The 14,747-nt window shown below is 46.3% G+C and overlaps 1 protein-coding gene across 4 annotated transcripts in view; it reads right to left on the bottom strand.

Moving 5' to 3' along the window:
* Positions 1–14,747, bottom strand: part of ECHDC2 (enoyl-CoA hydratase domain containing 2) — a 32,694-nt gene that overhangs the window by 6,955 nt on the left and 10,992 nt on the right. For 3 of the 4 annotated variants that reach the window (XM_035018536.1, XM_035018533.1, XM_035018534.1), the window contains exons 3-10: positions 12,447–12,514; positions 12,274–12,361; positions 9,647–9,733; positions 9,016–9,108; positions 7,616–7,675; positions 7,214–7,401; positions 2,376–2,426; positions 753–800 (exon numbers count right to left, since the gene is read on the bottom strand). In XM_035018536.1, the coding sequence (XP_034874427.1) occupies positions 753–800; positions 2,376–2,426; positions 7,214–7,401; positions 7,616–7,675; positions 9,016–9,108; positions 9,647–9,733; positions 12,274–12,361; positions 12,447–12,514 (683 nt within the window). The remainder of the gene's footprint in view (positions 1–752; positions 801–2,375; positions 2,427–7,213; positions 7,402–7,615; positions 7,676–9,015; positions 9,109–9,646; positions 9,734–12,273; positions 12,362–12,446; positions 12,515–14,747) is intronic. The other variant, XM_035018535.1, reaches the window with a different exon arrangement.

Below are 14,747 nucleotides of genomic sequence, written 5' to 3'. Positions count from 1 at the left end.
TTGACTCTGGTAATGGGCCAGGCAGAGGTATGGGCCTCAGTGGCTCCTTGGTCTCCTGGGGAAGGCAGGCCACATCTCTAGCATCCGTGGCCTATCATATTAGCCTCTTGCACACTGCTTACATGCCCCAGAGAGATGATAGTCTGCAGCAGTCTGATATGCGGCTGCTTAGTAGAGAAAAACAGTTAAGTTTTGCAGTAAGAAATCTGGCTTTGAGTCTGGTGTGTAGTTAGTTCACACCAGGTTCTGCAAGTTCCAGGACTCCTTGTTTAAGAGTATTGTGGATATTTGTTAACCTCTAGAGATTAGTATTTTTGACTCACCCAGGAGTCCAGGGCTAAATAAGTCAGCCCCAGGTCACCCCTCCGTCCCCCCCTCACCCCCATTGAACACACAGCCTGCAGGCTATAACCACGGCCGTGACATCCCAACTCCAGCCTGGCCTCTACAGCAGCCGCCAGTACAGAGAGTAGAAGTGGTGCTTTGACAGGCACCTACCTGTGTGCTCCGTGATTCTGGGTGCACCGAGTGTGGCAGGCTGTACCACAATTAGATGGCTGAGGCCGCAGTCCCAGAGAGAAGCAGGTGGGTTCCCTAGGACTGCCCCGGGCTAATTTCTAAGAGGGAGTGGTCCAGAGTCTAACTCTTCAGGTTAGGAGGAACCTACTAGATTGGTCACGTATGGCACAAGGCTCCCCACTTTGGCCTGGCCTCTGCTTGGAAGTGTGCGCGGACTGGCAGCAGTCACGTACCTGGGCGTAGCATATTCCTTCAATGGCCATCCCTGATGAGATGTCCACCTGTGAGAAAGAAGTGGGGCCCTGATCAGCCTGACCTTAGCCACCTCCGTCTGCACTGGTTGCAGCGCACCCTACTGCCTACACCCCCATTCCCTACTGTTGACGGATTCGTCTGGTATTCTGGTATACTGGATCTGCAGTATTATTGAGGCTTACTGTATGCTAGCCCATGTGGACGGAGGTGATTATGATAAGGCATTTCCCACCTGGAGAGGGAACACCGTTTGTAACAGTGATAAAACAATGTTGGGACAAAGGGGTGGGGGGGCTTTGAAAACAGCGGGGAGGACGGCACTCAGCCTGGAGAGCTGAGGAGGAGGGTAAGTGAGCTGTGCTTGCAAAGCCGGTGGCCGCCTCTCCATGCCTCCTGTTCCTCCTGGTGAGGGAACTTCACAGGCGTTCTGTTGCCCTGAGGAATAACGTCCTAGGCTTCTATGGCCGGGCCTCTGGCAACTTCCCAGCCTCTGCTGCCGGGTGCTTACTGCTACTACCACTTATAAGCACTGTTCTAAGAGAAGTACCTTGTGTGTATGAACTCATCTACTTTTACAGCAAGGGTTATTATCCCTACTATACAGCTGAGAAATCAGGCATAGAAAGTCAAGGTCACAACAGTATATGGAAAAGCAGGTCTTTGAACCCAGGCAGGCTAGCACCAGAGCCTTTGCCCCTAACTTCTGTGCTATGTGGTTTCACTCATTCCCCACTTCCATTCAGTCAAGTTGCTTATTTATACACCTCTGTGCTTTTGCTCATACCATTCTTTTTCTCAAACCCTAATCCTTCCCAAGGCCTAAATCTACAAAACATCTCTAACCCAACACTACCCAGTAGTAGCCACTAGCCACATCGATATCATAGCTCTCACCCCTCCAGGGTATCTTCTTGATACCCCCCCTTTTTAAGTAACCTCTGCACCCAATGTGGGGTTTGAACCCACGACTCCCAAGATTAAGAGTTGCATGCCCTACTGACCAAGCCAGCCAGGCACCCCTGCTTGGTATCCTTAACCTTGTATTAGTGTATTAGTGATTCTGTGTTCATCTGTTCTCTCTCCCCACCTTGGTGACAGTGACCATATTTAACTGATCTCTGTGTCCCAGTTCTCAGCTCAGGTCTAGAGTCAGTGTGTAACGAGTGAATTGATGAGTAAGTTGTGTAAGGATGGATTAGTTTGCATCCAAGACACCACCCTGGGCTCTATCCTTGAGGTCACCTTTACCACCAGCACAAACCCGAGAACATGGCCTGGGAGCCACACGGAGCTTCGTTCTTATTACTCACTTGCTGTATGACCCTAGACAAGTCGTTTACCCTTTCTGGACCTCAATTACCTCTCTAATAGAGAGAGATGAAGATAAAATGTAATTCAGAATGTCATCTGGCCGAACTTTACATTTCATGGGTGGGTAAACTCAGGCACAAAGAGAGAGGTCAGACTCAGTGTCTGTTAGAAGAGTCCCATTTCTCAGTTCTTTCCAGCTGTGCCTTCAGCCTGCGTTGACGTGAAAGCACTGCCTTCCAGCCACCCCACTGACGTTAGTGGACCCAAGTCCTGACCCAGAGCCTGCTCACCTCCATTCCTCTATCAATGGCTACTTTGCCCAGCCGCACAGCAATGGGTGCCTAGGGAAAATAAAAAAGAAAAGGCTTGGTTGAGGGGAGTAGTGCTGATAGTTGGCGGGGGACGGGGGTTTGGAATAAAGAGAGGGACAGAGCTTCATGGTGGGGGAAGAGTCATGGACAGGTAGATCGGTCTGGGTCAAGTTCCAGCTATTCTACTGACTGTTATATTTTGTTAGTGTTAGTACTAGTACGTACTACTTCTTGGTTGATAGTCTCTTTTTTTTTTTTTTTTTTAATGTTCAGTTAGCCACCATATTGACATTCTTCCCTATAATGAAGGAAGCCTGACTGATCCCTGATCCTCCCAATTCTGACTATCTGAGGTTCTTGTCATTTAATCCATCCCACCAATGTGTATAACATGCTACCATTTACAAACTGTTTTCCTACCCACAGACTTGTCTAATGGTGCTACCCACCCTTCAAGGATGGTGCCATCTTTAATTGAGGCTCAGGGAGGTGAAGCACTTCGCCATGTTTGTCCAAAGAGTGGTGACACTTGGATTGGTTCCCAGTCACTTTTCCCACTGTTGCTGTGTTCCCCTACCCCTCTCATCTTGGCAGATACAAGCCTCCACTGCAAGAAGGTTTCATCCCAGCAGAGTAAACAAAAGGTCAAGATTAGGAACTTGGGCTTTGTGGAGTCTGACCGGCCGGGGTGAGATCCCAAGGGGCCATTTTACACAGCCACTTGGAAGCAAGTGCATCAAAGTGGCCACCTTTGCTTCGCTGATCTTGCTTCTAATTAACTTGTGCCACTACAGGGCCTGGCACTCCATACCCAGCTTCACCTCCTGGCAAAGACTGCATTTACTTCCTCTATTGCTTGTATTGTATTATTTGAGGTTTCTGTAAGTACAGCTTGCTCAGAAAAAAAGATTTTTAAGTCTGTTAACATAGAAGCCATAAATGAAAAAGCTAGCTACATAAACATGAATGACCTCCTGTAGGGAAAAATGCCATGAATAAAAGACAAAAGTAAAAAACTGAGAAGATATATTTGTGATACTTTTTTTTTTTTTTAAAGATTTATTTGACAGAGAGAGACACAGCGAGAGAGGGAACACAAGCAGGGGGAGCGGGAGAGGGAGAAGCAGGCTTCCCGCTGAGCAGGGCACCTGATGTGGGGCTCGATCCCAGGACCCTGAGATCATGACCTGAGCCGAAGGCAGACGCCCAACCGAGCCACCCAGGTGCCCCTGTGATACTTCTGACCAGCAAATGTCCTTGATTTACAAAGATCTGGCATAATTTTTTAACAAATATTCACAAGGGTAGTTCACAGAAAAGGGGTTATAAACATAAGGATTTTTCAGTTTTACTCATAAAGAAATGTAGCTCAAAACCATGAGGTGCCCCCTTTCACCTAAGAATAGGTAAATCGTAAAATGCTGATAATGCCCACTATTGCTGAGATTCAGGAAATAGGTATTTGCATACATTATTAATGGAGTAAATTGGTACAGTGCTTCTGAAGGCAACTTGGCAAGAACTGGCAAATGTTATTAGATGGATGTATGTACCCTGATGTTGTAAATCTATGTAGGAATCTACCTTACAGATGTACTTCTAGAAGTACATGAAGATGTTTAGTTATACACTCCAGCTATTCTGCAGTAGCAAAAAGCAACGTGTTCATTATTAGAGTACTGGTTAAGTAATGATGGCACATCTGTACTGTGAATGAAAAAGTGTGCAGTTATTTAAAAGAATGAGGTCGGTAAGTATGTGCTGAAATGGGAAACTCTCCAAAATATTGAGTGAAAAAAATCGAGGTGCATACTAAGTATGTATATTGTTATCTCGTTTGTGTAAAAGATGTTGGCATGACATGCCTTTGGGAAGAGTCAGAATGGAGAACTTCACTTTTTGTTTTATATTTTTCCATACTGTTTGACTTCTTTACTATGTATATTGAATTCTTTACTATGTGTATTAATTTCATGTTTTTCAAATGTTTCTTAGAACTGGATTAGCCTCTAAAGGTGTGTTCCTTGTCCCCCAAACCATCTTAAAGGGAATTAGAGTTGTTTAATATGTGAGTATATGTGCATAATATATATTCTTATATATACAATGAAAATTTCTGGAAGAGTGTGTAAATTGACAGTGGTCATCTCAAAAAAAAATAAATTAAAAAAAAACAAAACAGTGGTCATCTCTGGGGAGAGGGATTGGGGGATTGAGAGCTGTTTTGGTGACCACCTATCCTGGTTTGCCAGGGACTGAGAGTTATCAGGATGTGGGCCTTCCGCTTTTAACTGGGACAGCCTTGGGAAGACAAGGTCACCTGGGTCACCCTACTTTTTTTTTTTTTTTTAAGATTTTATTTATTTGAGAGAGAGAGTGAGCATAAGTGGGGGTGGAGGGAGCAGAGGGAGAAGCAGACTCCCTGCAAAGCAGGGAACCCAATGTGGGACTCAATCCCAGGACCCTGGGATCATGACCTGAGCTGAAGGCAGATGCTTAACTGAGCCACCCAGGCACCCGGGCCTATTTTTGATTTTTACTTTATGCCCTATATTCTTCTTTTCTATTTGTTTTGCTTGTTATGAATATGCATTATTGTTTAGGTAACTACCTAATAAACTGATTTCTCACCGAAGAAAAGTAAAAACTATATGGTATGTGTGTATGTGTTGAAAATATTTTTTTCCTGAGTGTATGGATATATATATATATATATACCATTTGGCTCCCTAGTCTTGGTGGTTTATCCACTAGAGAATAGCCCACTACCACACCATCCCCAACACTCACCCCATCCAGGAACCCTCTCATTCTTGGCACCCAATAACTCTGCTAGGAATTAAAGATTGGGATTAGTGAATGTACAACTAATTTTTGGTAAGCTGGTGTCTTGGTATACAAAGCTAGTTTTAAGTACTGAAATACTAGTAATTAGTAGAATAGCATTGCTTCAGTATATTAAAAAATCTGAAACCTGACTCCTCTTGCATTCAGTTCATGCAAAAAGACAAACCCCACAGTCCACAAGTCTTGCTTGCTATAGCCGCTGCCCCCCTTCCGTGCCCCCCTGTGGAAGTGCAGTCAGCCACGCGCTACCTTGAGTCACTCAAGAGTTTTGTGTTGGTTCAGAGACTTTTTGCTCAAGTGTAACAGAAACCTGGCAGCTTTAAGATGGTCTAGGTAACAGCATCAGATTCCGTTTGTATGTGATAAAGAAAAAAGAAAAGACAAATGCTTTCTTTTAGACCGAACTCACTATTAATTTTTTAAAGTTATAATCTTTACCCTCAAAGAAGACCTCAAAGTTAGAAGAAGAAGGATTATTTAAATTTAAGGGAGACAGATTTTTTCTGAAATAAAATTTTTGTGATTAATTAAAATACTTTCATCTGTTAATATTAAAATAATATATGGTTAACAGTTTTATAAACTTTTATCTTTGTTTTGTAACATGTTTAATTTTTTGTGTTGGAAATGCATTTGATATTTAGTTTGAGTTTAATAATATTCTGCACTCTTCATTTTTTTTAAAAGGGTACTATACATCAGTGGGTTTTTTTTGTTTTTTTTGTTTTTTAAGATTCTACTCATTTATTAGAGCACAAGCAAGGGGAGCAGCAGAGGGAGAGGGAGAAGCAGGCTCACCAAGCAGGGAGCCCGATACAGGGCTCGATCCCAGGACCCCGGGACCATGACCTGAGCCGAAGGCAGACGCCCCCCTGCACTCTTTAGAATGCCAGTTTTTATACTGTATTTTGTATTATGCAAAATAAAAGCCCAAATACCAGTATTGTCTTTTTTTCTGGTATTGCAATCACTTTTTTGTGACCTTGATTGAGCAAGTCACAATGTTTCTGGGTCTGTTATATCACAGATACAACAGGGATAATCAACTCAGCTGGACTCTACTAGTAATTCAGAGTCTTTTAAAGTACATAGGATTGTGTCTGATGGATAGAAAGTGCTCCATATTGGCTAAGTCAGTATTTACTATAAATTATAAAACCTAGCTCCATTTCAAGCTGCTTTCATATGGAAACTTGGGACATCCCTCTTGGTCCTCTTAGAGTAGTGAGAAGCCAGCAGTGAGAGGCTCCCAGGTCCTTGGAGACCCCATCAGCCAGATCCTGTCCTGGTACACGTAGGCTGAGTCCTAACACATGTCTTACATGATGTATTTCAGGAATTTCTCCACCCTGCAGTGTGGCTGAAAAGATAAGCTGGTTGTTCTTTATCTGCTTTAGAATTTTGCTTTTTTAGTTTTGGGGACATTTCATTGCAGTACCGTCCAATGTAGTAGGCACTAGCCACATGTCGCCGTTAGCATCTGAAATGGGGAAGTGTAACTGAGAAACTAAGTTTTTTTTTATTTTTAAGTAATCTGTACACCAGTGTGGGACTTGATCTCAACTCTAAGATCAGGAATCGTGTGTTCTACTGATTGAGCCAGGCAAGTGCTCAGAGAAACTAAATTTTTAATTCAATTTAAATATAAGTCTGGGGGGCGCCTGGGTGGCTCAGTCGTTAAGCGTCTGCCTTTGGCTCAGGTCACGGTCCCAGGGTCCTGGGATCAAGCCCCGCATCGGGCTCCCTGCTCAGCGGGAAGCCTGCTTCTCCCTCTCCCACTCCCCCTGCTTGTGTTCCCTCTCTCGCTGTGTCTGTCAAATAAATAAACTCTTAAAAAAAATAAAAGATAAGTCTGGATAAGTGGATCTAGTGTGGCCCCATGGGACATACCCCCTGGCCTCCCCACAGTTGCACCCCCCTCCCTCCCCCATGGCACAGGCCCTCCCTCCTATGCTGGACTGCAACCACACCTGGGGCAGGATCTCCTGGGCCAGTTCCCGTGCCCGATGGTAGGCGGCGTTGCCCTCCTCATTCTGGGAAACAGCGTGGTTCACCAGCCCCAGGGCTTGGGCCTGTGCACCACTCAGTCTTCGGCCTGTGAAGATGAGCTCCTTTGCCAGGGCCACCCCCAGGCATCGAGGCAGCCTCTGAGTCCCTCCTGCCGGGATGGAGCAGGGTTAGTAAATCCACATGGGAAGTGGGAGCCCAGAGAAGCCCAGTTTGGGAGTCAACCAAGACTTCTCAAAGGAGCATATTCCGAGTTAGGATGGAAGGGCAGAGCCCAGAGCATAAGGCAAAAGAGGAAAGCAGGGAAGTAACCTGGAGAGAGTGGGATTAAGTAAGAGAAGGATGGGTGCAGTGGGTACAGTTACCTGCTCCGGGGAGGAGCCCTCGGGTTGTCTCGATCAGCCCCAGGACAGCTGAGGAAGCTGCTTAAACAGAACAGAGTGAAGCACCCACACTATCCTGTAGGGCCAGTCCCCAGAGGGAAGAGACATCTGCCTCTAGGCTCTGCTCAGCCCTCCAGCCAACCACTTCATGGGCCATAACAGACCTCTCCAGACTCTGCCTTGGGAAGAGCCCTAGCACAGAAGTCCGGAAGCTCAGGCCCTCATCCTACTTCCCAGGAGTGAAGGTATGCATCCAGGCCAATCTCACCCTGAGCCTCATTCACAGGTGGAAAAAATAGGATTACCTTAGAGAGCTGCTAAGGATCAAATGAGGTAATGGTGCTTGTAACAAGGAAGGGATTCTTGGAAGTTGCCCAGTGCCTGTTTGTGGGGTAATGGATTCTCTGTCTCACTTGACCCTTACCTCAGGCTCCTGCTCCTACCAGTTATTCCCTCAGCTTTTCACCAGCCTATGTTTCCCTGAGTTCCAGTCCACATCTCCTTCCGAGTTCTGTGTCCTCTAAGGAGCTCTCCTGGAGCGTCCCAACCCACAGGCTTCTCCTGAATCCCCTCACAGGCCATCTGAACCATACAGTGTGGCCGCAGGGAATGGCCATTACTTCTGCCTATAAGGGGTTTTATATTCTCTCCACTATCTACCAAAACCCTGCAAGTTAGTTGCCCTAAACATGGGCCCCTGAGAAGCAAGTTGGAGCATAACAAGCTACCTCTATGCCTGGAGGTACATATTTCTAAATGTTCTACCTGGAGTGGCAGGAGAAAGCAGCGAAGGGAAGAGAAGAGAGTGGCACCAGATAGCCCTCAGACTTTTTCCAACTGCCTCCTAGAAGGGCGATCAATTATCTTCATCCCCTCCCTCCACTCTTCAAAGCTCAACCGCTCTGAACAAGTAATGCAAACCTTGGCTGGTGCCAGAGTGAACCAGAGGGCAATGTTCCTGCCCAGGCATGTTTGTGAGTAGCTGGACTGGTGACAGACTGCCCCTGTGACTGTCTTTGTGCAAAACATGACACAGAATTGGCTTGCATAGAACTGGAAAGTTGAACAATTAATCTTTGTCCTCAGTCTCCCCTCTCTGTTCTCTTTCTGTCCTCTAGCCAGTTGCTCTGGGGTTGGTAGAAGCATTCTTGAGATGAGGGAGGCTGGTTCTGGGAGGTGACAGGTGCTACAGCGGTCAGTGGCTGGGCCAGGAAGGGAACCAGCTTACACCCAAACCCTGGATCTCCCACATCGCCTTTCTCTAGTTTTGCTGCTGTTTGGAAAGCCCAGAGTAGTGGCTAACTTTGCAGAGTCCCCAGACTTACTCTGTTTTACTTACACTTGCCTCCTCACCCTATCCCACCTCTCCTCCTGCCCAGTACCTGCCACTCGGAGGTCACAGGCCAGGGCGAGTTCCAGGCCTCCGCCCAAGGCAAACCCGTCCATAGCTGCAATAGTGGGCGCAGGGAAGGCTGCTGTGGAGATGAAGAAGGGCTCAGCCTGAGAGGCCCTGGCAGGACCAGGACAGGGACTCAAGGCTGGGGAGGGGCTATGGCCTCCTGGTCCCAGGTTTGGAACATTACCTGGTACCTCAGCCAGGTTATCTTATAAGTAGGTTTTCCTATTGGGGAAAGTTGGGGAATCAGCTGGGATACTAGAGTGGGGAGATGGGCTACATGATCCCCACTCAGGCCCACTTTCCTGTTGGCCTCCCTGGGACCAGCCTTTCTGTTCCGTGTCAAGCCCCATACTCGGTGGGCTGGGAACATAGAACTGAATAGACATGGAGAAGGCAGACCTATAAACAGGCAATGATGACCCAGGGTGATCAGTGCTCTGATAAAGCTTCGAGATAAAGCTTCCTGGTGGTCTTAAAGGATGACTAAAAAGTTCAGGTGGCCAAGGAGGGAAATTCCAGGCAAAAGGAACAGTAATTGTCAAAGCCTGAAAGCATGCTTGGTGAAATTTGACTCCTATGGAATGCCCTCCTCCAACCCACTCCAAGAACCTCACCAATCTCATTCATCAGGCCTCGGAGCCGCTGGACAAAGATCCCCACTTCTGCCTCACTCATCTGCTCCCGCTCCTTCAGGTCTGCACCTGCAGACGGTGAGGGGTTGGTGACAGCCTTTGTGACATGACCCATTACTGAATCCCAGGCCATTGAAGGATCCAGCCAAGAAACTTGAGGAGAAGCAGCCAGAGAGGAAGGTGAAACATCAGGAAAGCATGGTCAAGGAAGCCAGGGAGGAAAAGGGGGGTTGTGTGTCAAAAAAGGACAGGTGCAACAACAACAAAAAGATAAGTTGGACATCAGAATTAAAAACTTTTGTGCATCAAGGGACACTATCAAAAGAGTGAAAAGACAACCCACAGAATGGAAGAAAATATTAGCAAATCACATATCTGATAAGGTAGTAATAATCTAGGATACATAAAGAACTCCTTGAACTCAACAACAAAAACCACAAAGGACAAGGGACTTGAATAGACATTTCTGCAAAGAAGATGCATACAGATGGTCAATAAGCACAAGAATCGATGCTCAACATTAGTCATTAGGGAAATGCAAGTCAAATCCACAATGAGAAACCAGCTTCACACCATTTAGGATGGTTATTATAAATAACAACAACAGAGGCAGAAAACAAGTCCTGGCATGGGTGTGGAGGACCCTGATGCATTGCTGGTGGGAACGGGAAATGATGCAGCTGCTATGGAAAACACTCAGGTGGGTCCTGAAAAAGTTATACGTAGAATTACTATATGATCCAGCAATTCCACTCCTGAAACAATTAAAAGCAAAGACTCAGAGACTTGCCTGCCGTGATTCATAGCAGCATTATTCACAATAGCCAAAAGGTGTAAACAACCCAGTGCCCATCAACATAGATAAACAAGGGGCACCTGGGTGGCTCAGTTGGTTAAGCGTCTGCTTTGGCTCAGGTCATGATCCCAGGGTGCTGGGATCGAGTCCCGCATCAGGCTCTTTGCTCAGTAGGGAGCCTGCTTCTCCCTCTGCCTTTCACTCCCCCTGCTTGTGCTCTCTCTGACAAATAAATAAAATCTTAAAAAAAAAAAAAAAAGATAGATAAACAGAATGTAGTATATAAACAATGGAGTATGGTTCAGCCATAAAAAGGAATGAAGTTCTGCCATGCTATACTATGGATGAACCTTGAGGACGTTATGCTAAGTAAAAGAACCCCGACCCAAAAGGACAAATGCATGATTCCACTTGTATGAGGTACCTAGGATAGGCAAATTGATTGAGATAGAAAGTACAACAGAGATTATCAGGGGCTGGTTTGGGGGGGGATTGCTTAATGAGTACAGAATTTGTTTGGGATGATGAAAAATGTCTGGAACTGGACAGTGGTGATAGTTGCATGGCCTTGTGAATGTACTCAGTGTTACTTAATTTTATACTTAAAAATGGTTAAAATGGGGCGCCTGGGTGGCTCAGTTGGTTAAGCGACTGCCTTCAGCTCAGGTCATGATCCTGGAGTCCCAGGATCGAGTCCCGCATCAGGCACCCTGCTCGGCAGGGAGTCTGCTTCTCCCTCTGACCCTCCCCCCCCCTCATGTGCTCTCTCTCTCTCTCTCAAATAAATAAAATCTTTAAAAAAAATGGTTAAAATGTAAACTCTGTGTACTGTATAGATTTACCACAATTTTAAATGTATAATATTTAAAATGTATTGTTTCTTTCCAGTTTTATTGAGAAATGGCTGACATTGATTATTTTTTAACAGGAGGGGTCAGTGTGGTCCAAGGAGGCTGAGCAGTCAGGTAAGATGAGAACTGAGATGCAAGGGCAGGACACAGTGGCATGGAGGTGGGCAAGGACCTTGGTGAGAGTAGTGTCATCTAAGGCCAGATGGCAGGGGGCTGGAGGTCGGAGTAGGGGGTGAATATATTCTCTTCAAGTCTGAGATTAGGAAGTCAGAGCTGAGGGCCCTTGCAAGTCTTTGATTAGTTCCAACCCCTCAATGACAGATGGAGAAACTGAGGCCCAGAGAGGAATAGGGGCGATCCCAGGATTCCAGAGCAAGTCAGGGACAGACCCAGACCTCCTACAGCGCCCCATGGCCTCTTCCCACCTCCCCATTGACCACTGCTGTCCCTTCCCCAGTCACCCAGAGTGGGTTCTTAGCCCAGCATATCTCTCACTCACTTGCTTCTTGTTGTGGGGATGGAACGTTTCTTGTCTTTGAGACAGAAGTTCATGGTGCTTGTCCTCTTGTGAGGACCAAATTGTCCAGGGGTGGTGGAGAGCTATGGTGACAGGGACTGAGATCTTGTGGGTGGGCAAAGGGGCACAGAGTCCCATCTTGGCCACAGACCTTGTGAATGTCACTGGACTCAGTTTCCTCATTTCCTCAATGAAGGGTCAGAACAGAGCATGGTGTAGCAGAAAGAATAAGGATTTGGGGGTCAGAGGTGCCAAGTTAAAATTCTATTCTACCTCTTACTAGCTGTGTAACACTAGGCAAGGAATTTTATGTCTGAGTATTTGAGTTCACATCTGTAAAATGGGAATAGTAAGTCCTATGCTAGAGCTGACCTAAGCCCCCAACCCCCTGTAGGCTGAGGGTATCTTGCTGAGCCCCGGGGTAGGGGCAGGGGAGGAAACCCACCTGCACAGAACACACCCTTCACTCCACTTCTGAATAGCAGAACACGCACTTGCTGGTCCTCCCGTAGCTGGGCCAGAGCTTCCAGCAGCTGCAGAGGAGACCTTGTCAGAAACCTCCCAGTCCAGCCCCGGCCCAGCACCCCCGCACCCACCCTGAGGTCTGCCCTTTCTCACCTCGCTGACCAAGATGTTCCCCAGGGCATTGCGGGCACTCGGTCTATTCATCAGAATCTCAGTGATTCCTGCAGGTGACAGGGCAGCCTTGAGTGCCAGTAGGCCTGCAGCCTGGGTTCTAGGCAACCTCTACCCTTAATGAGCACTGTGACTTCAGGCAAGTCACATACACCCAGGCTTCAGTTTCCCTGACTATAAAATGGAGAGAATAACCCCTTGTTCTTTCTGCCTCACAGAACTAGAAGAGCTTGTAAACTCCATGGATCGGTCTTTCTCCTGTACCCTTGGAGAGCAAATGCTCTATTAACCCAGGAGTCTGTCCTGTTGCTCCCTCTTCCTCACCCATGCAATTTACTCAGTCTCCTTAACCAATTCAACCTCTTAAATCGATCTCAGATCTTTTGGCTAATATCCCTCTCTGCAGCCAGTAACCTGGTGTGGGCTCTCTTCTACTACATGAATCACCCAACTGGCCCTCTTGCCTTCAGTCTTGCTCCTCCTCCCCACTCCACATTCATTCCCTCATTTGGGTCAGAATCCTCTTTCTAACCCAAATCCAGCCATGTCCCTCCCTTTCTCTTTTCACCAAAATTAAGTCAAATTCCTTAATACCACCCAAAAGATGCCCCCCTTCCCCAATCTGGCCATTGCTTCCCACTCTAGCCTCAACTCACCCCCACAATCTGGGCCAGTTGTAGGGAAGAGAGACCGGCTCTGGGCAAGGGCTCAAATACTCTTACACCTTCTTGGCTGTTTTCCCTCCCGTGTTTACCAATCCTTTAGCTTTCAAAGGCCTCTTATTATTTTATCCCAGGGTTCTTAGCCTTGTCTGTGGAACAAGCAGTATTTATTAAGATGGCATTCTCAGTGTGAGTTGATTTGTGACACAGGGAAGGGACAATGAAAGTTTCAGGGCTCTCAAGGGACAGAGTTTCCAGCCAGGAGTTAGAGAACTGTGGTTCAGGAGAGAAAACCATAACATTCAGACTAGGTGGGCTCCTTAGCCTCCCTAGAAACCTTCAAAAAGTTCTTTGAGCCCAGCAGGCCTGGAGGTCCCACAGAAAAATGTGCCCAAGGTCTTCTCCAGCTCTAGTGCTCCAGGAAAGAAAATGCTGCAACTTTGGGGAAGGGAAACTCTGGTAGATACAGAAAAACCATGTCAGAGTGTAGAGGTCCAAGGTCTTTGTGGCAGAGAGACCCTAGACTGGGCCCAATCTTCATATCCTCAATAATCTTCCCTGGAGTGTGGGCAGGAGAATTGCTTCTAACCAACAGAATGCAGCTAAGATCATAAAATGTCACTTCCAAGATTGGGGTTCAATTATATGGCAGAAGTGATGAGGTGTTAGTTCCATAGGTTACAATGTATGTATGACTCTGTCTTGCTAGGGTACACTAGACAAACTAGTGGGCCTACAGAGAGGGTCATGTGGCAAGGAACTAGAGGCAGCCCCCAGGAGCTGAGAATGGCCCCTAGGCCAAGAGGAAGAAAACAGGGCTTCAGTCCTACAACCATAAGAGGTGAATTCTATCAATGGGAGAAGCTTGGAAGCAGATCTCTCCTCAGTCAAGCCTATGATGAGACCACAGCCCTGGCCAACTCCTGGATTGCAGCTCAGTAAAACCCTGAAGCAGAGAATCCGGCTAAATTGTGCTTGGACTTCTCACCTACGGAAGCTATAAGATAATAAATGTATATTATTTTAAGCAATAAAGTTTGTAGTAATTTGTTATGTGGCAATAGAAAACTATCACGGTCATTACGTTCTGAGATTGATAGAAACTTTCCTCTCTCCTCTTCACTTTCCTGTTCTGTCTCCTTTCTTTCTGGCTGTCTCCCATATTTCATCTCTATCTGTTCTCTCCATCTTTATCTCCTCCCTGCAGAATACAAATAGGGGACTTGGCTCAAGTCACAGCTTAGCCATTGGCTTTGGGCAAGTTGCTTTACTCTTCTGGCCTTCAATTTCCTGATCCATAAATAGAAATAATAAAAAGGCCATTATGAGGATTTAAAGAAATAATGCCTTGGGACACCTGGCTGGCTCAGTCGGTAGAGCATGGGACTCTTACTTAATCTTGAGGTTGTAAGTTCAGACCCCACACTGGGTGTACAGAGTACTTAAAAATAAAATCTAAAAAAAAAAAAAAAAAAAAAAGGAAAAAATATAATGCCCATAAGTGCTTAGCCAGAGTTTGTGGGTACAGTGAGCAGGAAAAAGGCATAGATGCTAGGGAAAATTCCAGGATTCAATAAAAGGAAAGAACTTCAAGCTGGGTGCTGTGAGGAGCCAGACAGGG

The sequence above is a fragment of the Mirounga leonina genome, unplaced genomic scaffold, assembly GCF_011800145.1.
Source record: "Mirounga leonina isolate KUSES-001 unplaced genomic scaffold, KU_Mleo_1.0 Mir_173, whole genome shotgun sequence".
Classification (NCBI taxonomy): Eukaryota; Metazoa; Chordata; class Mammalia; order Carnivora; family Phocidae; genus Mirounga; species Mirounga leonina.
This window is presented reverse-complemented; position numbering and strand designations above follow the sequence as displayed.